This window comes from Erpetoichthys calabaricus, chromosome 2 (genome assembly GCF_900747795.2).
Source record: "Erpetoichthys calabaricus chromosome 2, fErpCal1.3, whole genome shotgun sequence".
In the NCBI taxonomy this organism is placed as follows: Eukaryota; Metazoa; Chordata; class Cladistia; order Polypteriformes; family Polypteridae; genus Erpetoichthys; species Erpetoichthys calabaricus.
The window spans coordinates 285,543,211-285,568,630 of NC_041395.2; the positions used below are offsets into that span (position 1 = coordinate 285,543,211).

At 35.9% G+C, this 25,420-nt stretch overlaps 1 protein-coding gene across 1 annotated transcript in view; it reads left to right on the forward strand.

Annotated features, from left to right (window-relative positions):
• The window catches only part of hpse2 (heparanase 2), a 306,556-nt gene that overhangs the window by 159,596 nt on the left and 121,540 nt on the right, over positions 1–25,420 (forward strand). Inside the window, exons 6-7 of the mRNA XM_028795686.2 lie at positions 3,561–3,608; positions 21,206–21,299. Of these exons, the coding sequence (XP_028651519.1) occupies positions 3,561–3,608; positions 21,206–21,299 (142 nt within the window). The remainder of the gene's footprint in view (positions 1–3,560; positions 3,609–21,205; positions 21,300–25,420) is intronic.

The following is a 25,420-nucleotide window of genomic DNA, read 5'->3' on the forward strand; positions in this document are numbered from 1 at the left end:
GACCGCTGATAAGGGCGGTCCTATTTGGCACACCTGGGTATCTCTCATTGCGCACCAGTTGAAAAACATTTGTTTAGAGCATAATTATCAAGTCGTTGAGGATGGCATTTTAACACAAATTTTAAATTACTCCCTTTTTCAGAGATGCTTATTTCAATTAAGTCAGTCTTTAGCTGTGTATTCAAAGTCTACAGTTGTTTCAATCGTTTAATTTTACTGTGACGTGACTGTGTCTGTAATGTCATAGCAATTTCAGAATTAATACATTGGGCTTGTTTTCTTATTGCCTTATTTTCAACTTTCCTTTTAGGAAAGCATTCCAATTCAGGTTGTACTTGCTCAAGTAATATTTTTTAAAAGGTCAGGTTTCAAGTCATTGTTTAAGTTTAAACTATGCCATTAAATTTTTAAAAGTTTGTGCTGATTCTACATTAATTTTGTGATTCAGTTTATATTTACTACATGATTTATGTATACATTTTATGATTGCATGTTTTAATGTTAGATGTGATTAATCACAATTAATTCCAAGCATCTATGCAATTAATTATTTTTTAATCGATTCCCAGCCCTAATATACTGCACATATACATATATATACACCATTGTTGCTGCAGAGTATCCTTATGATCATCTACTGATGGAAGTGCTATTGAGTCTGCACCATTTTCCAGAATGGAGGAGAGAGAAAAATTGCTATTTACAATGGCTGAGGTCTTTAAAAATAATGTGTGCCTTTCTAATGCAATATTTATGTCTTACAGTTACAAACATCTTGTTGAACTATGTGATATGTACTGGGATGTTCTTATAGTGCAATGCCTGCTTTTTCAATTATTGTTAGGGCAATCCTAAAGCTGTATCAGAGACAGATGATATTGTGTATATCCTCTATGGCACATGGATTGTGCATGTGCTCAGCCTCAACTAAAAAAGAAACACAGAAAATACTGAAGTACAGTTACTAGGGAATGGCAAAGCGTTGGCTTCCTGTACTATGCATTTTATGGTACATTTTTGTGCATCAACGTGCAAGTAATATGCAGCATGTCACATTAAAAAAACACTCCACAGTAATGTGGATGGTGGGAAAGGATTTTTATTTGAATATTTTACTGATGTTTTACATATTACATGCATTTTGCAGCTATGGAAGTAACACAGGAAAATACAGAAGTGTAAATGACCCTCTAGTCTTTTCAATTTTATTTATATAGCACCTTTCCCATGATCATGGCAGATATGAATAATTTGAGCATTAGGGAAAGTGGTTCACTTATTCTTTGATATTCTTCAAATTCCATGTTTTAAATTTGCATTCTGTTTTCTAGGGTTTCACCCTTCGCCTGCTTTTTTAAACAATTTGTGTTTTTCTTCCTTACTTTAACCATTGCTTTGCCGGTTATAACAGCTTCATGTGTCAAATCTTGCCTATCCTCTATATATAAAGGGTCCTTTGTATTTGACTGTATTTGATACTATTCACACAATATAATATGTTTTTTGTATGTTTTCATAAATGGTAAAATAAGATAACCTTCTATATTCAGTAGATGCACTGGTTAAATTAACTGATGACTTTAAATTAGGCTGATGTAAGTCAATGTGGGTAGTGCCTAAGTATGCCCTCTAATGGGCTGATTTCTGTCCTCCTTCTGATGCTCTCAAAATAGGCTCTGTGCCCGGAAATTCTAAATTTCTGTTGAATGGATAATGTAAAATTAGGCAAGGTGATAACTTTCTTCAGAGCATGTTTTGATTAGCTTCATTCTGCTGTAGCTGTAAATAGATCATAAAAAAGAACAAAATTATGAATTTGAATGGCTATTTTTTATATAATGTGCCATTTTTACTTTGTAACAATAATAAAGGTTGATTTCATGGTTGGTGAACACCAGGATGAAACATTTAAACTAACTGAACAACTTGGGGAGGTATGGCTAAAAGCACTAGTGAAATATATTTTGGTGTTCGGCTTCTAGCATGGAAAACCATTTCAGATGCCGACCAGGGGAATGATTTGCATACTCAGGAATAATTTGAGGAATTACATTTAACCAAAAAAACACCCCCTTCCCTCTACAAAATACTATTTTTATAGACTATATAATCACTGCTGTATTGGTATTTTATACCTCTAGTGTATACCACATTAAATATGAAGTAATAACTTGCTGGCCAAGCAAGAGTAAATCATATGTTGGCTCTAAATCTGCAATTTTGTTGATTGGCATGCAACTCTTAGTCACTTAATCATGTTGCACATCCCTCCCTAGTCTGTTGATATTATTAAGTTAAATACTATATAACCCTATTTTGTTTTTAATTTTTCAATAAGACAGCTATTAGAATTATTAGATAGTTACTGTATTAATATTTTGTGATGTATGACAGTGGAATGACCAATATCTTTAATTTGTTATAAACCAGTCGAGGAATTTGATTCAGCAGAGTTCAGTTATTAAGGAAAATGTTGCTTTCAAGTGATTTTGTTTAATTCTATTTTTATCTCAATGTATTATATTTGTTAGGAATAAGAAAGAGTGTTTATGTATTTATGCATATATTACACAATACTATTACTATGGATTAACCCTGTCAGTTCATGTTATCCCCCACACTGATTGAAGAAGTATGTAGATGCGAATTCTGTAATTAACTTATTATATGCTAGTTGGATGCTTGTTCTCCTAAATATAACCCAGCCCCTTTTCCTCTAAAAGTACTTGTCTGGTATACATGGAAATCCTTGTAGTTATGTGGCAATTCATCCTGCCCTTCTAATCCTCCCTAGAAAGTGACATTTTTGCAATAGAGGTGGATATTCTATCTCACCTAGACAACCCTGAATATTATGCACTATTGATCATCATCAGGGGCAAGCATAACCCCTTTGCAGCTACTTGCCAGCTTTAATGCAGATGTCTGTGATTAACAGCATCAGGGAAGTGTGATGCCTCCTCTAATGAGAGGGGGAGCATGGGTATAGATGGAAAGTAGTATATTGTTGATACAACCAAGCAGTGATGAGGGGAGATGTCAAAAAGTGTTTAAATACAGGCAAACGACACTGCTTGCTTTACCCTGGAGAATGGGATGACAGATTGTATCTCCTCTGTTTTTCAGGGAATACTTTTCCAAATAAGGAAGTTTTCCTAGTTGAAGGAATCCATTATGATCCAAGTGCTTCAGAAAATAATATCTCTGCCATCAAACACTCTCACACACATACTAAGGTTTATACAACATGGGAGAGAGATATAAATCTATGAAGAAGAAAGACTAAACCCTCAGACAAAAGAAAAGATTTAGAGTGTGATTGTTTGGAGTTAAATTCAGAAAAGGGTAGACATTGGTAGACAGTTTTCCATTTAAATAACTTAGTCTAACTAGTTAAAAGAAACTTAGAAGAAAGTTAAATTGTATGGTGGGGCTTTGTGTACTGAGTACCACAGTAAGTTCTCCTTATTTGAAACCACAACCTGCCACAGTAATTGCTTATAGTAAGAGATTTGTACTGCTGTTTAATCTACACATCCCACTGTTCTTTCCATTTGTAGGTTCATGAAGACTGCAGGATCTGCTGTTGATGCAGTGACGTGGCAACAGTAGGTGCCTTCATTTCAGCATTTTTTTATATTTATTTTGCTTTGACTAGGCTGTCAGAGGATGTTACTATAAACAGAATTTAATTCAAAGAACAACAAAATAGAGTTTCTGTTAAAGAGTTAAATAACATTTTTCAGGCCTCACATAATCTTAGAGTGCATGCTGTGTCGACTTAGCTAAGTCACATGTTTTCCAGATGCAGTTAAAGCCAGCTTTGCAGAGCAGTGTTTTTGTTTGCAATATCTGAAATCACCCCCATCTCCCAGTTCTTAAATACTAAAGAGCTAAGGGTGAGTGGTAAAAGCAGAGCCTGCTCACATCTAAATCTGCATTCTTCCAGGGATTGAAAGGACTAGCTGCCTTTGCAAAAAAGTTATTACAAATAAATTACTGAAAATCCCTTGCCATTTATTTAATGCTCCCACAGTGCTCATGAGATCTAGCATGTACATAGTATACATACATTTTCATGTGACATGATCAAAGAGAAGCTTATCATATATGATTGAGAAGTAAATATGTGTATATATGACATCAAAATAATTAATATATTGTATTCCAAAACATATAATTTTATCATAACGTACTGGAAATTTTGATCTTCTACTGACAGTTAAAAAAAGTCAGTTAAAAATATTATAAAGAGTTCTCTACATCAGACATATATGATAGATATATGCAGTATTTGAGAGTTGAGACATAAGCTGCAAGCAAAACAAAGTACATTAGTATGACATTAGAAACTTTCTTTACAAATACATCTGTGGAGTTTCCAAAATTTAGAGATGCACCCTAATGCATGTGCTACTTAGCACAAGAAATATAAATTAGGTTATAATGTAGAAGCCTTCAGCATAAAAAATACATAGTCTGAATTTATGGCAACAGTTAATTCCTCAAAAGCTATTTCCAAGTACCCAATCACCTGCAGGTATCCTACACTAACATCACATAGCTTGTAAATAATACAAACTGGTTTCCTGAACTTCACAATAAATGCAACCTGAAGCACCCAAAGTCACAGCTAGTTGACCAAATTTGGCCTATATCTTGTGCCCTGATTAGTTAACAGCTGTGCCCACCATGCCTCCAAATTTGAACTTATACTCACTTCCTAAGAGTGGCAACTAGTGACTTTCCACCATGTTGCACAATCTGATGCCAGCTTTCGCGTTTCTACTGCACTCCAAAACTTAAGTCAGTGACATCTACAGTCCCCTTATTCTTCCCAAAACTTGCCGTATAAATGTGGAAAGGAACAGGTGCACCTGCCACCCAAAATTTATACTACACCTGTCTCAATTGCCCAGAACTTTGCCAACTTACCCAGTTCCCCATTCTGCCAAGACTAGGGTTGCCAGATTAGAAAATTAGAAATACGGGACACTCTTAAAATCTCTTTCAATATTACTATATATATAAATTTATACATGCCTCCTACACACACAGACCAATATATTATATAAAAGTAGAGACATAAGTTAATAACATAAAGCAAGGATTTTAATGGGTTATGAGGAAAACAAAAGTAAAGTCATTTGAAAATTATTTAATACAAGCCAAAAAAATTCTGTAAAAGTGAAATCATTTGAAAATATTTATTTAATACAGACAACAGAGAAATATTATTATTATTTAATACATGCAGTAGGTCCGTGGCAAGTAGTAACAACACACTTTGTTGACACTGTATGTTGCAATGCTTATACAGAACTGCTCAGCAGCGTGGCTGGAAAGCAAAACGGTAGCAGTGTTGCTGTACTCAGCCAACCATAGCAAACGAACAAGTTGCAAATAGGCAACAAACACTAGTTTCCTCGTTTCATTTGGGTTATTTTCATCAAGAGAATCTGAGAAAAGAAAATTAAATTTCTTATAAAATTACAACTAAGTACCGTAAGTAGATAGTAAAAATATATTTTTATTACAAAATTTGAAAATGAACTAAATACGGAACATTTGGGTATACCTGAAAGGTCAGTATGGGACAGGGAACAAAATGATCAAATATGGAACATGTCCCGTATATAAGGGACGTCTGGCAACCCTAGCCAAGACGCACACCATAATGTCTGTAATCTTCCAATAACATGCACTTCTGTCTGTCCTATAACACTTCCATAGCATAAGTCCAATACAAATCTTATTCTGCCTCTGCTAACATAGTGCCCGGTCCTTGGCCATGTCCACTGTATTCCATTAATCCACATCATTAATCACTAGTCCTCTGATTTTTCTCAATCTTGCATCCCAGTTTATCATTTACCACACCCATAGAGTCATTCCTACCCTAATTTTATTCAAGTTTGCCAAGCTTACCTCACCTAGGCGCAAATTCACATTGTAAGTTTCACAGGCCACCACATCTTAAAACATAACTTACCAACCAACTTGTCTTGTACTACACCCACAAGACAAGTCCAACCTAAATATTAGTCTTCCTTTATGATCAGCATACCAAGTGTTCCTTGAACATAAATTTTCTCCTCCTTTGTTTCAGGCCAGAAAATTTTTCAATTACAGTAAGTCCACTACAGTTAAGTTCCAAGAGCACGATCGCAAGTCCACTCTGTGTGTAAGTCCACCAAAGTCAGCTTAGGCACCAGGGTCGTCATAACATATGGGCACGCTGGGCAGTTGCCCAGGGGTCCCACGAGCATAGGGGCCCAATGCTAATCTATGTATACAGTGACTTGCTGAGTGGTTGTGTAGGTAGGAGTGCACTGCTTTGCCCGGGGGCCTATAATGCTGTTAAGATAGCCCTGCTAGGCACCCAGCGAACACAATGCAACCCCCAACCCACAACTCCTATAGTAAACATGTACATGTATAGCTATTTGCACATAAGAAATGCTTTTAAAATTTGTATTTTGTTACAGATCTCTTGTGTATTTTAACAATAAATAACAGAAAGTTAATTTTTGTTTCCGTTTTTTTCTGTCAGCTGAAATCACTGTTTGTCTACATATGCAGACCTAATCTACCTCTCATCAGCTCCTATCAAAAACATTTTTGTACTGTACAGTACACAAGAAAGTGCTTTTAAAAATTAATATTTGTATTTTTTGTTACAGATTTGTAGTGCATTTTTTACAACAAACAACTGAAAGTTATTTTTTATTCCCATTGTTTTCCATCAGCTGATCTCGGTACAGTAGACTTGCTTACCGCTAGCAAACGAGCCCACGTGATTTTCTTCAAATCCAATTCCAGCCACCACACACAAAGTGAGCAATCGGATGGCATCATCACTCGACACCTATTGCCCATCACTTAATATTGATGCCTGGTAAGTGTTTGCGTTGAAGATTCATGAAAGGTTTTGAAGCAAGGACAAAAAAAAAACATCACAGAAAAGTTATTCCGGCACAAACTCCAGTTTGGGTGTCTCAAAATAAAAGCCCTTATTAAACCTGCGATACTCCTGATGGGATGCTCATATCTGAAGATCATACATTAGAGTTGATTAGGACAAATTGAAGAGAACAAGCTGTTGCGTCTGCTCTCCACCACACTACTTGGTTTTGTATTGCATGTTAATGTGGTTCTCTGAGTGAAGAAGAATTTACCCTTAACTTACCCCTAACGAGTTTCCCCATGTCCCATGTTCTTGTTGAACACACTTGATTCCAGACATCTTGGGCTTGAAATAAAGCGTGCTAACTCAATGTAAATAGGAACAGAGATACAGCCAAAAGCACAACTACTGTATTTTAGAGGAAAATGAGAATGTAAACAATAATATCGTGGGTTTTGTGCTTCACCTAGAGCAAGACACTCAAACTAACTTAATGCGCTGCCGCAAAATATGAAGTTAGAGTACAATTGTTTATTTTAAAGTTATTTAAATAATTCTCGACCACCCAAGGAGTTTATCCCTCTCAGGATCAGACCCAGGGACTCTACACTATTATTTCCGTGGCACATCTGGATAGCTGTCACGGCACACCACTGTGCAGTGGCACACTGGTTGAAAAACACTGCTGTAGATGACTTGGGCTACTTTCATGCCACTTGAGTTTTTAAGAAAGATGTTTTAGGTCTTATACCCCTGTCATTGTCCACAATGCTTCAACACTTTGAAACAGCAAACAGGGAAAGCAAATGAAAGCATCACTTACACTACATCCATGTAGACAACTCCATTTGTCATGACAAGGATGGAAAAAAGTCCATGTGTAAGATCGTCGTCAATCACTTGCCTTCTGCTGAATTCTTAAGTCAAGTCGGTCTGGTCCAAGCTCCTTTATCTTCTTATTTTCGTCAAATGAGTGATTTGCGAATGGGTATTTCATTAAAGAAAAAAACAAATTTTCTTTAACTTTTTAAAGTTCCATTTGAAGTTGCCATCTCCTTAAAATCACACTCGCTCATCTGCAGTTACGTTAATGGTGGGTGTGAACTGTGAACCACTAACATGAAATTGAAATATTGCGTTTCTATTGTCCAGCCATATTAGTGTAAAAAATAATAAACAATATACAGAGCTGTGTTCCGGGAAAAATCTGAAAGCAACCAATTAAAGAGCAGCCTCAGGTCACCTGATTGCCAAAAGATCAAGGACTTATTGGCTGGTGTCCTTCACTCCGGAAATATAGGTATTCACACAGATTTGTTTTTTATTCACTCAGAAATTAAACAAGTACAAGTCACAACCAATTTTTAGTGGATGTTGACATGCATTAATACCAGGCACATTCTGCAAATAAACAACTTTATTTTAATTTAATTTATTATTTCCCGTTACCTAATTAATCTAAGTATGTTTTTTAAATATTTGGAGGGAGCAGCACCCCAACACTGATTCCTAAAGACTTTATAATATAAGGTATCCTTAAATTGTGCTTAGAGAATATGTCAGTTTACAGTAAAAGAGAGATTTGTTACTCATGACTTTGTGACTAATAAAATTATTCATTCATTGCTACCTTTAGATTTTGTTTGAAAAACAGAGACATAAAGATGAACGGCTAAGTGTTTTGAGCTGTATTCTGTACTGTATCATATAGCACACTGGAAGAAATCATGGTTAAAATTTACCTTTATTTGCTTGTCAGCAGCCTTGGTTGTAGTATTTATAATGAAGACACTGGTCACCATTAAGGACTGAATCAAGATTTTCTTTATTTTACCTAATGGTGTCAAGTTTCCTTCTGAGAGACAGCAAAATCATCATCATTATCATCATCGTCATTAGTTAAAGTCTATCCATCCATCTATTCATTTCCTGAATTTTCTTATCCTATACACGGTTTGCATGGAAGGAGACTTTATGTAAACAGTATAAGGCATCAATCATTTCAGGATCATTCACTTTAGGCATGTTTACTGTTACTGTTCACATAACTCCAGGTTTGGGGATGTGGCAAAAAACTGACAATTCTTGAGGAAACTAAATTGAGTATAGGGAGAATATGCAAACTATGCATAGGACACATCCAGTTAGATTTAAACAGGAGCATTTCTAGAATTTTTATGGCCCTTGGCAGTATGGTTATTTTGGGTACCCATCCCACTTCTTCATTCTTCCATGTGTGAATTAAGGGACCATCTTACTGGCCCATTCCCAAAGTGAAGTATTTTTTCCCCTTGTTTTTCAGAAGCTAGTTTATACTAATTGGATTATGCCCAGCAAATCTTGTGAAGATAAAATTTAGTGATAATCCTAATCTGTCTACTTTTTGTCCGGGATTGAAAATGAGGATTCCAGAAAAAGTAACAATAATGAATTTATTTTTCAAAGTTTTTATTCAATAATTTTACTTTTTTATTTTATCAACAGCATATGTTAAGGTGAAATTCAGTTTTGTGGAAGTCCTGAATATATTTTTGAAAAGATTGTTTCTAAGAAAGAATTGTTTCATTAAGCACAAAATGTATGAATTTATTAAAGCTTGCAAAAAACCTTATTAAGTGCTCTCCCCATTTACAGTATACCCATTTTGAGCATTTAAGGGTTTAATTGTGAACACTCGGGTACTCAACTAATCAGCGCATGGATTGGTTGATGGTAAATTTTTCATCCGTGGATAAGAAGTTGCATTTATTCAAAATAAAATGCAAAAAAAAAAAAGTTTAAATCAAGGCATTCTCCAGCTTTATCCTATTTACCAGAGCAGGACTCATTTTAAATATAGTTTTTGGCCTCTGAGGCTTAAAGTTGCTTGCCAGGCTTTGCGGTTGTCTGTTTCCCAGTTTGCAGTATAGGAACCCTCTCATCAGTTCTGTGGTAACACAATTAGCAAAACACATAGTTGAAGTTCTACCTTTTAGTCACCTTCTGTCACATAACAGGAAGAGGTGTACCTTTCTTATAGTTCCCTACTGGACTGGGTCTTTGCTGAAAGACATCTGGGTTTTTTTTGGGATGCAATCTCTAGTACACACATCTGGCTTTCTCCTAAAAAACAAGAGAACATACTTTGAGTTTCCTCTTTGTTTCAGTATGTTTTTCCCTATGCTGATGTAATGGGCCAGAAAATGTTTTTTTAAAGAAAAGGACATTTGTAATGGACTAGAAATTGCTGTTTTAAAGAAAAGGATATTACATGTCAATAATAAATAGAAAAGCCAATAGACGAAGGGACAATAGGCTCCCTTTGTTTGAGACTGGTATAAGTGAAAAGGCAAGTTTCCTGAGTAATCCTGTTACAGGTTATTGTTAGTAGCTATCTACAGAACATAGATATTTACCAGTCTCACAAAGGACAGGTTTGAAGATCAGGCTACTTTGATTAGTATCTCATCATCATACTGTACAGTGTTCTGATAATATGAACTGCCTGCATCCTTATAAAATGTTTGCATTTACCTACTTTGAAAATTAACAAGTTCTGGGGACATTGGTCTCTAATTAGCATATGGTCATCTAGATAGTAAGCAATAATACCATTGTTTAACCATAGGAAATTGGTATGTTCCATTGTTTAAACGATCATGTTGATATTGAACCAGTTATATATTTTTAGGTAAATGAGAATAAAATATAGAGATTTCTGACTGCTGCCTGCTTCTTTTAGGCTTTTGACACCATATCACTGTGGCTCCGCCTTGAGCAACAGTGGCATGTACTTAACATTCACAAGTTTTATCTGTCACATACACATACATTCTACATATATTTTATTTTATTGCATTCTGTTCTACTATATTCTATTCCACTTATATATATATATATATATATATATATATATATATATATATATATATATATATATATATATATATATATAAAAATAAAAGAAGATCTTGTAATGGGACTATTGCCAAGAGATTTTCTCAAGTCCCGCCCTCCTCTGAACCATTTACGGCTAACGGCCCATGGTCCTTTCACCTCTCGTTCGTGTGAATGCTTTTGTCAGACACAGTTCCTGCGCTGTCAGCCCTTATGGATTTTTACATCTTCCTCACTTTTAGTTCCCAATTAAAGATTTATTATGTCCAAATCTTATTGAAGAATTTCATCCTAAAGGGTTGTCAATAGAAGAAATGAGTAAACAGGCAACCCTAGCACCAAGAAACTATGAAGTCAAACGAATTAATGTGAAAATTGTCGATCAGTTACATGGCAAATTGGTTAAATACATATCAATTGACTATGCTGAAACAGTTGGTGGTGACTTTGCGGAAGATTAAAACATCAGCTTACAATATCCTATAGAATATCGACAACCGTTAACACCGTCCGGTCTTCCACCGACCGAATTACTGTTGAAAGAAGGATGTAGCGTAATGTTATTGCGTAATTTATGTATGAGTGATGGACTATGCAATAGGACAAGATTAGTTGTATTCAAAATTGGTTGAACAATTCTGACATGTAAAATTTTAACAGGAGACAAGAAAGGTAATGTAGTACATCATCCACGGATAAGATTAGACACCAAAGGAGATCTTGATATGCCATTTGTATTAAAACGTTTACAGTTTCCCATTAGGATAGCTTTTGCTATGACAACAAATCATAGGAACAAACATTTGAAAAAGTCGGTTTATTTATTAGAGAGAAAGAAACAATATTCACTCATGGGCAGTTATACATTGAGTTGTCACATTGTAACTCCAAACACTGAATCAAAATTCAAAATGATATTGACGAAAAGTTAATTCCAAATATTGTTTTTACTGAAGTTTTACAGTAAAGTGTAAGTTTAAAAAGTATTTGCGTGTTAATTTCAAAGCCAAACAGAACAAAAACGTATAACGCAACGAATACCCTCTAACGCAACATGAAACATAATTTTCTTTCAATTTATTACGTTTTACTATTTTTTACTATGGTTAATTACTCGCTGTAATGTAAAATAGGTCTATTATGCATATAACAATTCCCATGAAAATGACAATCTGTTTAAATTGTACATCCGCTTCCCCATACGCGAGCGGCAGAGCTGGAAGTGGCTAGCATGTAGCACCCAAAATGGCTAGCATTGTGGCAACCAAAGCGAGCAGAGCCCCCTAGTATATATACATACATACTGTGTATATATATATATATATATATTTATATATATATATATATATATACTGTATATATATATATATATATATATATATATATATATACAGTATACATACACAAACCTATATCCATCCATCCATTTTCCAACCTGCTGAATCCGAACACAGGGTCACGGGGGTCCGCTGGAGCCAATCCCAGCCAACACAGTGCACAAGGCAGGAACCAATCCCGGGCAGGGTGCCAACCCACTGCAGGACACACACAAACACACCAAGCACACACTAGGGCCAATTTAGAATCGCCAATCCACCTAACCTGCATGTCTTTGGACTGTGGGAGGAAACCGGAGCGCCCGGAGGAAACCCACGCAGACACGGGGAGAACATGCAAACTCCACGCAGGGAGGACCCGGGAAGCGAACCCAGGATACCCAAATCTCCCAACTGCGAGGCAGCAGCGCTACCCACTGCGCCACCGTGCTGCCCACAAACCTATATGCATATATTTTATTAGAGTGTGTTTATTAAGTGTTACTGAAATCACAATACATTTCATTTTGAATTATTTGTCTAATTGTAGAAACATATTGTATTGAGTGTATCATTATGAGTGTCTAGTGACAGCCTGGTTTGCTCAGGTATTCTTCAATAGGTAAACATACTGTATGATACCAGTATTATAAAACTAACAAGGAGCTTACAAGTAAAGAGCTACATTCACTATAATGATTTTTGTAATAGATTAGCATCCCTCGTACCCCACCCATGTTACAGTATTTTCTTTCCACTGATTTCATTAAAGCTGGGCAACTACAGCTCAAGTCGGTAAAATATATAAATAATAAAAGTTTCTTTTTTCCTCTTACTAAAGATGGCACTTTTTGACATTTTTTTATTTATTTTAATGGTATAGGTTATTTTATGTAAATGCAAACTATTACATTTATTATCCCCTTACTTGTGCAATATGCTTCTGTTTTTCTTTAATCATACTAGCTTTGACAATACTTGTAAGCATATCATACCAAATGCTCAAAAATTGATTTTCATGTAGCTGCTAAAAATCTTTAAAAATGCATCAAAGCCCCCAGGTTTTGAATCACAATAAAGTGGTGGTTGGGAATAGGTCAGTAATTAAAGGTAAAGCGTAATTTACCCTCATCGGGAAACCTGCACCAACCAGTTTTTGGAGACAGTCAGGAGTCATTACATTTAAAGTTTTCTCTTTGAAAATACTTCCATTTGATGCTGTTAACTAATTTAATCCTAAGAATAACATAATGAAGTTTATTGTGCTACGTGTGCTAATTCACACACATATACACTAAACAAACAGCAGATTATGTGGGTGAATATGAAAGCGCTATTTATATCACTATATTAAACAGATACAAAAATGTACTGTATTTAAACATTTTAACATGGAAGGTTACACTTTGGTATAAAGATAAAAAACATGCAAAATAAAAACATGCTGATTTACTTCAGAAGTTTTCTGCATCATTTCAGCATGCTTTACAATTATATTATAGAGCATCTTTTTCTACTATACTGTATCATGAAAATGTATTTCCCCTTCCTCATTTCTTCTGTTACTGCACGTTTTTAACACTGAATGATTTTTACCTAAATTTACTGTAATTTTAGATAAAGAGCATCTGAGTGAAAAATAATACCCTTATTAATGTAGATTATTGAATCAGCAGATTTATCACACTATACATAATTGACCCCTCTCACCCAGTTAAATCAAACTCTGCTAAAGCCTTTATCTTTATCAACATAATATGTTAATTTTATGATATAGAAGAAATGTTGTTGCAATCTTTGAATCTAGTGCACTGCTCACTGCTTTTCTCAAAATGTTTTTTTTACTTTTTTTCACATACTGCATTAGGATAACCTTTTTTGGGATATTGACAAATAATAGATAAAAAAGTATTTTATTTGGCAGTGGTTTGCCAATGATGTGCTGGGCAGTTTTCACCACCCATTGCAGGGCCTTCCTGTCAGCTATGGAGCAGATGCTATACCACACTGTAATGCAGTTTGTCAATATACTCTTGACAGTGCAGCGGTAAAAGCTCAACAGAATCTGAGGAGACATCAGGCTTTCTTTAGCCACCTCAGAAAGCAAAGTCATTGTTGCACTTTTTTTAACTAGACTGGAAGTGTTTATTGTCCAAGAAAGATCCACAGAGATGTGGATACCCTGGAATTTGAAGCTGGAAACAGACTCCACTAGAGTCCCGTTTATATGGAGCGGAGTGTGTCTGCTGCTTTAGTTTTCTGGTAATCCACAATGAGCTCCTTAGTTTTATTGGTGTTGATGGCGAGGTTATTGTCAGCACACCATGTTGCCAGGTGCTGAACCTTCTCTCTGTAGGCTGATTCGTCATTGTCACTGATCAGTCCTAATACCGTGGTGTTGTCTGCAAACTTTATGATGGAGTTAGGGCCACATAAAGGGACGTAATCATGGGTGATGAGGGAGTAAAGGAGTGAGCTGAGTACAAAGCTCTGTGGAACACAAGTATTGTGGATCAAGGTAGAGGATATCTGGTTGTTTAGCCTGACAGACAGGGGTCTGTTGGTTAGAAAGACCAGTGTACATTTAAAAAGAGAGCTGCTGATGCTGAGCTTGCTGATTTTAGTTACCAGATTGGAGGGAATGATGGTGTTAAATGCAGATCTAAAATCAACAAATAACATCCTGAATTAGGGGTTATTGCTATCCAGGTGTGTCAGGGTAGAGTGAAGAGCCGAGGATATGGTATCCTCCGTTCACCTATTAGGAAGATAGGCAAATTGGTAAGGGTTCTAGTATGGGTGGTAGACTGAGGTGGGCCAGAACCAGTCTCTCAAAGCACCCTGTGATGATGAAGGTAAATGGAACAGGACAATAGTATTTCAGGCTCCCTGGATAGGGTAGTTTAGGTAATGGGGCAATCATGAACTTAAGATAGGCAGGGACAACTAATGCTGGGCGGTAAACCGGTTCATACCAATAAACAACGTTCGGAACGTGGCGCAGTGGGAAACTGTTTAAGGGGGGACCTTTTTCACTACTGCACCGCTAAACACACATGCAACAGAGTACATGCATTAGTGGAGGTATTGAACAGTGAAAATGGACAGACATTCCGAAACTGGAGCTGTAGCGGATGATAAAGTTGAACACGATGACACAAAAGAACTTTTGCCGAAAAAAGGAGCCGTATCTGTTGTCTGGAGATACTTTGGTTTTAAAAGGTCGGATGTGTACCATTATATTCAAATGTGTGAATACTGTTTCTATACTACTGGATAATACTGCAAGCCAAGTTGTACTTGTTTTATTTTTTTTCAGTACTGTGTAATAGTGTAACAACATGTTGAATTTATTCACGACATTTCCATTTTAATCTCGACGCTTATGACGAGAATAAAGTCGACATGTTGACTTTATTCTCATAATTTGTCATTAAAGTAGAACATCGTAAACTAAACTTCATCTTAAAATAAATATTTAATTTACTAGATTTTCTCAAACCCCGTCATAAGTTATGTAGCACATTAAATGCTTTGTGTTAACTGTTCCCCGAGCCATGTTACTCGCTACGTGCTACTTAAACTGACTTCCTCTTGCACAAAGAGGAGGCGCAGGCAGCGATCACCACATAGAATACATTAATTTCATGATATTCTTGCTCCTTGAACATTTAGAATTCCAAGATAAATACTTGATATCATTTTCATGATGAAATGCATTAAAGCATGTATTAATCATGTGGGGGCACGGTGGCGTGGAGGTTGCACTGCTGCCTCGCAGCAAGGGGGTCCTGGGTGTTCCCTGCCTTGAATTTGCATGTTTTTCTGGTGGGCTTACTTGGCGTGCTTCAGTTTCCTTTCAACATCATGTAGGATGTGGGGTTTTGTTCTGCTACAGTATTTTGACCCTGCTAGTGTATGTATTGCTCATATTCACCCTGCGATGTGCTGGCACCCCGTTCAGGATTTCCTCCTGCCTCGCACACAATGCTTGCTGGGTTGGGTGCAAACATGAATGGATGGCATAATTAAATATGTATAACGAAGATTTTTTTAAAGGTCTGAACACTCCGTGGTCTAAGTTTACAACTAGTTTTAATTTCACAAAGACGTTTATTGTGTGGTGATTGGTTATGTGGAGAAAGAAAAAGGAAGGATAGGAGCTCTGGGTTTGGTACGTCAGACAGAGACAGCACGTATACAATAAAGAAAGCCTGCTCAGAAGAATATCCATTGAATTCTGTGTTCGTGTCTCCGATCACCAGATCACAAACCCATCATTTACATAATATTTAAGTTAAACCTGTGCAATACAAATTCATACATCCAGTTTTTTGGAGCCTCGTCACACCTGCCATAAAGTTCTCTACACTGAACGTACACCTGGGGACCCCTTACTGCGATGGAGCATCTCTACCACCACACTACTATGCATGTTTGATATCTGCTTTAATGCATTTCATCATGAAAATGATATCAAGTATTTATCTTAGCATTCTAAATTTTCAGAGAGCAGGAATATCATGAAGTGAATGTATTCTGTGCGGCAAACTCTGCCTGCACCTCCTCTTAGTGCAAGAGGAAGTCAATTTAAGAAGTGCGTAGCGATTAACAATTGGGTCGGGGAACACTTAACACAAATCATTTAATGTGCTACATTAACTTATGATGGGGTTTGAGAAAATGTAGTAAATTAAACACTGATTTTAGGATGAAGTTTAGTTTACGACATTCTACTTTAATGACAAAATAAAGTGGAAATGTCAACTTTAATCTCGACACTTATGTCGAGATTAAAGTGGAAATGTCGTGAATAAAGTCAACATGTCGACTTTATTCTTGACGTATAGTTTGTTTTTTTTTCCACTGTGTCCGTATTTTTTTTTCTTTACCGTGGCCCTAATACGCTTCCGTAGGGCTATACCACAAATAGCATTATAAATGAAAGTTGCAGTTTTATTATTTATGTATATAGCTTAGCTTGAAGCAAGGTCCATATTAATGCAGTTTGCCTTAATGATGGTTCAGTTGGTAAAGATGTCATCACCAAGTTGCACTTGTTTTATTTTATTTTATTTTTATTTGGTGAATACTGTGTAATGCACCTGGGCTTGAAGTCTTGAAGTAATAGTATTATTACTGGAAGTTGCACTATTATTTATTTAATTGTTATTATTTATTAGTTTAAATATTATGCAGTTTAATGATGGTAAAGTTGTTTAAAAAGTCACTGTAGCTTGTCAGTGGACAGAGATTGTTAACATTAACAGAAAGTGTAGTTAGTTTACAAAAAATATTTACCATTTATTCCATTTCTCAGACATGTTCAGTGCAATAAAACTTTTGACAATCACCTCTGGATATTTTACTAAGTCTAAATGCCTCTTTGGATGCTTGAAAATATGTTGTCAAATTTTAGTTGAAGTTGTTTGCAAAATTTGTTCAATAAAAAGGCTCTATATTTTGACTGCATCTGTCATGCAATGTGATTTCTTCTCTTCATTAGTGCCACCCGCTTGAAAACTATCACTTTATGGGGCCATGCAAACCTGTATTAGTACTTGTGCGCACATTTAAATGTTTTTTTTTTGTACAATGTACAATTCTCATGACAGTGGAATAGGTTACTTTTAGCCAGTCTACTGCAGTAATTGCAGTGGAAAATGTGGTTAACATCCATTCATGCATAGGGAAAGAAATACCATCGAATACCATGAAACGGGTATAATTTTGAAAAATACTGTGATATAAAATTTTGGTCATACCGCCCAGCACTAGGGACAACAGCCTGATTGAAGATGTTTCTGAAGATCTCATTACAGGTGCCCAGTGCAGGCCTTAAGAACATGCCCATGTATACCATCATGACCAGCAGCCTTGCATGCATTCACTTTGCTTAGTGCAAATTGTACAGCGGAGGTAGTAAGTCTGAGGGGCTGGTCACCTCGGGGAGGGGCAGTTTTGGTTACAAGTGTTTTATTGTCCCAATCAAATTAGCATAAAAGCTGTTTAGCTAGTGAGGAAGGTAGACATTACTTGATGATGAAGTTGTATTTACCTTCTTGTGTTCTGTAATGGTCTTTATGCCTTGCCACATACTCCTGGGGTCATAGTTTTTCAAATGATCATCAATTTGTTGCTTGTATTTCTGTTTGGCTCTCCTGATGCCCTTTTTCAGGTTGGCTGGTGGATATGCTGTAGTTCTCAGCATCACCAGTAGTGATGAGCAAACATTGACGAGTTCTGAGCTCCCCGAAATCATGGAAGTGTTCGTGAAATTCACAGAACTTGGCGAACTGCATCAAGGTAAATGGGGAAGGACTAACTGAACTAGATTTGTCTGGATTATAAAGGTTCAGTCATCTTTAAATTGTCCCTGAGGGCTAGGGAAACGTCTGCTAACTACACTGGATCAATTATTGTGGCCAAAAAGGTGACCTGAGCTGTGGGCCAGCAGTGCCAACCACTGCACCATCGTGCCTCTGTGATATCGAAGAAGAAAGTACGCAGTTAGTGATATGCAATAATAGATTTCCTCAAAACAAAGCGGGAATTCCGAAATCGTAGTCAAAAGTAAGAAAAAATGTGTAGGTCCTCTGAAGGCAGAAAATTCAAAGTGTCATGCTGAAGACTCTCTAAACTCTCTGTGCTGATGATTTGCATTTTTTCTTCTATCAAAAAGATAGAAACATGTTATAAATACTAATAAACCTTTTGTTATTATTGTTTCAGAGAGTCTCCTGTATTTTGTGTCAAGTTCCTTCAAAGTTTGTTTTTTCTTTATCTGTATGTGACTAATTATTATGCATACATAGGGCACATACCTCCTTCTCTTATACTGCCGTGGCACTCAAAAATCGATTTGCACATTAGTGTAAAACCTGGAACAAACTTTCTGGTTAATGACTCCTAGCATTCTATTTATCAACTTAAGTTGTGTTTTTAGCATCTTGGTTCTAGTAACAACCTGTATTTGCTTAATGGCTTTTAACATTTATCAGTCAGACAGTTTTACTGTCTAGTATTTGAAAATGTCGAAATGTTGGAAAAAAAACATCTTCATAGTTGCTAAAAGAGTAGGTGGACCTACACTATGCAGTGGTCCAGCCAAGCACTTTGGATACTTGCATTTGACAAAATGAACACTTTAAAATCATGTTTATTATAATACATTACAACTTCACAAGCAGAGATAACTCGTTATTTATGCTGTATATGTTTCATTATTGCGCTCAAAAAGGTGACATGAGCTGTGCTGCAGCAGTGCTAACCACTTCACCACCGTGCCTTCATAAGACCAAAGAAGTAAGAGCTCAGCCAGAGACGCGCAATCATTTATTTCATAAAAACAAAGCGTAAATGAAAAAGTCAAAAGTCAGAAAAAATATGTATGTCTTTTAAAGGCAGAATGTTCAAAGTGACGTGTCATGATTGAAACCACTGGCTCATTCTCTTTTTTTGAAGTCACGCTGAAGACTTTCTAAACTGTGCTAATGCTTTGCATTTATTATTCTATCAAAAAGATAGAAACATCTTGTAAATAGTAATAAATCTTTAATTATTATTATTATTTCATATAGGCTCCTCTGTTGGTGTGGGGAATCAGGCTCCTTCAAGGTTTGATTTCACTCTTGCTGCGCCACGTATTTAATTATTATGCATGCATAGAGCATGTGCTTTCTTCTCTTAAGTTAACATGGAACTCGAAGATCATCCAGTACTTTTGGCTACAAAGCACAGAATACTCGTCCCACGGAGTCTGTGATGCAAATGAACCAAATGCATATGCTTATGATGTTATACCCGTTGGGACGGTCCCATCAATGTTTGCTGTTACAGCCACCAATAATATCACTGGCCTCGCAAAGCATTATGGAGCGCTGGTATTAAAAATAAAAAAAGTCCTCCTAAACTGGCCGAATTATCAGTACATAATTCGACAAACAAAGTCGAACAAGAATGTAGGAAATTCACTCTGAGTAATGTTTTAGTGAAATTCACTGATCAGCACTGCTCAGTGGATCTGAAAGTGGCGTCATGAAGTTTTTGCGCGTACCTCTCTATTCATCCAAAGCATCTGGTTTAGGAAGGTCTTAATCTGTTTTTGCGTTGTGATAAGTAGGTTAAAATGGATAATTTTAAAGGTAGTTATATTTTTAACCTTACTGCTGATTTGTTAACTGCAGTAAAATAAATTATGCTACAAAAATAAGGTTTGCCAAACCTACATTTTTTAATGTTATGGATGTATGGTGCAGGATTGTCAAAAAATCAATGCTTGAATTTTTATTAGAATAGGAGGCCCAACAAGTAATGCAACCCATGTAAACAGTCAGGTATTGGCAATTGAGGAATGCAGAACAAAACTAGTACAAAGGCTCAAAACCATGTCACAAATGTAAATCAAAACCTTACCACTACTCATACTTTTTGAAAAAGCATTCTTTTTTTACTTATGAAAACTAAATTCTTGGGATTATTGGAAAATGTCAATCTTATAAATCCAAAGTGTAGTACATGTTGCCATTATTAGGGATACCCTCAATAAACAGCACATCCTCAAGATTCTTTGGTCCACTAATTCCCATATTGCTAGCTAATTATAGGGTCAAGACCTGCCAGACAAGCCAACAAGTGCTCTTTCCTTTATAATTGTGCAAAACCCAACACCATTTTAGAGTATATATAGGCTGCACAGATTAATCATATTGATGATGACCAGGAAAAGTTGTATGGTGTTTGTAATCAATTGCAACTACCAAGGGTGAGCTACTGTTTCTTCCATTAGAAAGGAGGGTTACAAAATTACTTTTTTTTCTCAATACCAGAAGAGAGCACACCCCTTTACCAATCCATGGGGACTCTTAAAACATTGTTTTATAGTTTCAGGCTGTTTCTAGATTCTGTCGTTTTATTTTGTGCAATGTTTTTGTATTATTTTTTCTTTTCCATGTTGATGGAAATAAACATCTGCATGCTTGGATGCTTTCTTTGTTTACTGATTTACCAAATACACTTAATTTTTCTTTCCTGCAAGGTGTTCCTTTTCTTCCTTTTTTTAATATTTTTCAGAAGTTTTCATGAAAGCTGTTCCTCTTCTCTGCAGCTACTACATCGATGGCCGTGTTGCCAAGGTTGCAGACTTCATGAAGACTCGTTTATTAGATACATTGACTGAACAGATCTCTAAAGTTCTCAAGGTGAGAGTGGTATACATTAATATATCAATCTGCATTTTGTTTTGAGCATATTGAGTTGAAACATATCAGATTATATCTAGTTAATTTATTTACTATAATATTTCATGCAATCATTATAGCATTGTGAGTACTCATTTCAGTACTGTTTCATCTAAAATATACTTATATATTATACTTATGGCTTCACTGCTTGTTCAATGTGAAAATTGAATTAAATATTAATTATGCTTGTGAATTTTTTCAGATGTGTTTGTCGAGTAACTTAAAATGCAAGTAATGATACATTAGCTTTCAGCAAAAATGCTGCAACTAATTAAAAAACATCCATCCATCCATCCATTTCCCAACCCGCTGAATCTGAACACAGGGTCATGGGGGTCTGCTGGAGCCAATCCCAGCCAACACAGGGCACAAGGCAGGAAACAATCCTGGGCAGGGTGCCAACCCACCGCAGGACACACACAAACACACCAAGCACACACTAGGGCCAATTTAGAATCGCCAATCCACCTAACCTGCATGTCTTCGGACTGTGGGAGGAAACCGGAGCGCCTGGGGGAAACCCACGCAGACACGGGGAGAACATGCAAACTCCACGCAGGGAGGACCCAGGAAGCGAACCTGGGTCTCCTAACTGCGAGGCAGCAGCGCTACCACTGCGCCACCGTGCTGCCCATTAAAAAACATTATTTTACCAAACTTCAGTGAATCTGGAAAAAAAATAATTTTCCCACATGATACTACCTCCTGACTGCTGGGATATGTTTATTTACTTCTGCATTTCCTATCTCTTCATGAACCATTCAGTGGTATGTTTACCACTTAACTGATTGAGAAATCATAGATACAGAGTGTCATAACGTATGAAATTTGCCTAATATTACCTAATAAGTAAGTTGTAAAACACTTGCAATTAAAGGTAGTATTTAGTGACTACTCTACCTATTCTAAAAATATTCAGCAGAAAATGATTTTATAGTTTTAAGACCTGTATAGTCATGTGTTAGACATCGGGAAAATGGTTTACTTAACATGTTTAAGAACTAAGTAATAGGATAAATATGTTTTTCATAGACAGTTGCCAATTACAGAAATAAATTTAGTAACATATAAAAGAGCTAGGAACAGCATAGTCTAGGCTTGGTGCAAATGTTACATTCAGTAGTTGAATGAAATATGATACACATGTTTGGCAAGAATATAATAGTTTTTTTTTCAGAATTGGCCATTTAAGGAGAGTGCTGACTCCTTAGAGAAATGCTGGATGCTACCATTACCTGTTAATTACTCATTTCCTCTTGTTCCCTTAAGTTGTTAAATCATTTCTTAAACCATATGAAATTCCCTTCACACTAATTCTTCAGCTTTTTTTCAAGATGTCTATATATTCCGAGGCAGGTATTTCTCCTCAATTTAGTATTTCTTTCCTAAATATTATACAACTTAATCCCACTAGAATTGTTCTTTATTTAATATACAGCTTTCCACAGGTAAAGCAAACTGCAACTGGAAACTGCACAGTATATCAGAGCCTCATTTTTAAGCATATAAGGGACATAAAGCTATGTGGACACAGGAAGAATGTGTAAACTCTGTATGAGAAGTGTCTAAGACAGTGTGTGAACCCAGAACTTTAAGAGTCTGAGTAAACAGCACTAACCAATGTGACCCACTGCTCTAGTGTAAAATTGTAAGTTGTAATTCAGCTCCAGTATTCTAGAAATCAAGCTGTAAAGAACTAACAATTCGATTTCTGTTTGATTATTAGAGTACGTAAATTATCCAGAAGAAAATTTAGCAGTTTTATTATTGTCTGTATTCACATTGCTGTTCAAAAATCCATTTTAATCTGTCCATTCCAGACAAGATTGTAGGTAATTAGAGGTCACAATATCACATCTAACCCAAACAGATTATATATTTTACTTGTTTATTAACTTACAATTATTTTTGACTTGTTTTGGACTATGAGAGCTAAACAGAAAGTTCTGGGTTAAGAGCAACACAAATATAAGGAGAACATGAGCATTTCTAGGAATGAAAATTTCTTTTACATTTCATAAATGACAGTTGAACCCCTTTGATTAATTGATTAATTACCTTTCCTCATTAAATAGATGCACCAACTTAATAAAACAAAAAAATGCAAGGATGCATTTCCCAGACAAGGTTATATTTATGCATCATGTGTTTAATAATCAAAATTAAAGTGAATACTTGTCTCAGTCTGCCTCTTTATATTACTACAAATATATTTAAGCATTCTATACTGACATGCACAGGGGTCAGCTGAATCTGCAGACTGGAAAATCCCACGGCAGCGGTTAAGAAAGTATCCCCATATCTAAATAGCAAGGCTGTCAACTGTAAGTCTGTCTGGAAAATGTTCAGTATATAGTAACACCGATTTTATCTGTCAGTCTTCATCCATGTAGTAGCACATTATTGTGATTTTCTGTAAGTTTCATTTGTTAGTGCAGTCCAAACGTCAGATGTGAGTGTAAGGAGATGACAGATAACTGATTAGCTGCTGGAAGTATTTGATATTGACCTCACTGATTGGCAGCAGGTCTTGTTCTATCATTGTACACACCTTCTGTGTGATTTCATCAGATTGCATTACAGATGTGCTGCTTAAATATTTGAGCATTGTATTTTGCAATGGACTTTGTTGCCCTTTCCTTCAGAATGTTCCAATAGTGAGCTACAAATGTTAACCCAGTGAAAGTTTCTCACTGCAACAATCTCTTCAGTACAACAGTACCTGTGGTCAAGTTTCACAAAACATCATCAAAAATATGACCAGACAATGCAACTCAAAATGAAACTCATTAAAGTATTTACTATTGGTTATGCCAGTTAGGAATTCATTCCATAAATCAAGAAATACTGGAAAACAAATGAAGTACAATATCTACCAGAGCCACTTTGCAATGTACAAAATGAAGTTCTGTTTTCTGTAATCTATTGTATATGCACTCTAAGGTATAGCTGTTGTGAACTGAAATTTTGTGGGTATGTTAGTTTTATGTGTCCATGAGCTTGAGTTATTACTGGTGCTATCTTAAATGTGTTTTAGCAATACAACCTGTCCTTGACTTGTTGAAGTGTCATTATGTGTCATTAAGTTCTGATTACAATTATAATTAATATAATAATAATATTAATAATAATACAATTCTGACACTTTCATACACAGTTTCAGATAAAAAGGTTTTAAAAAGAGCATCTTAAAATTTTTATGATGTAAGATCAGTACTTTCCAGTTTACCGAGGGGAGGAGGGTGTCGATTTTATCCAGCCTCATTTTTTCATTAAATTCCATAGATGACTCTGCATGGTCAAAGCAGCCCCTTGAAATTGACCAAATTTAATTTGTGCTTTTTGCTTAGTTACATTTAGGCCTAAGAAACACATACTTGTAACCAACACAGACTTTTGATTTTTTTCCTTATTCAGATAGCTATATAGGCTTTCTGAAAAAGCAATAAACAGAAAGGTAACTGTTTCAGGGTTTGAACAGCAGACCTCTCAACTCCAACTTTCAGAGCACTCTAATGGCATTTGTGAATGTGCAGATAATTTTTAATTTTTTTTCAATTTATTCTAACACAAACACAAACCTTACTTTTGTTTTTCAAATCTTTCGTGTTTAATTTCCATCCTAAACATATATTGAATGTGCCATGTGTCAATAATGATAATCATTGAGTTTTCAATCAGTAAGTTATCAAAAATGTCAAACTTTTTTCATATCAAATGACAGTCTTATCTCATGTTGCTGAACAGAGAATGCAATTCACCATGGCCAAAAGAGTACCTGGTACTCAAGAACACCACTGTTACATTCCTACAGAAGATGGTAAACTCAGAGTCAGCCAGGTGTCCAAATATTCACTACTGAAGCAACAGCTGAGATCCTGCCCTCTCACAATCACACTCCTAATGGATCAGATGCATCCGTTACAATTAGACTAGTGTCCTATTGGAGGCTATGCTGGTTGCATGTATAATGAAAAATGTTGGTGTGATTCATGACAAGAGTGAAGTGGAATCAGAACATCCTGATATGTTTCATGCATACAAACTATCCTGCACAGTCTTTCCGTTGGCCACTTAGA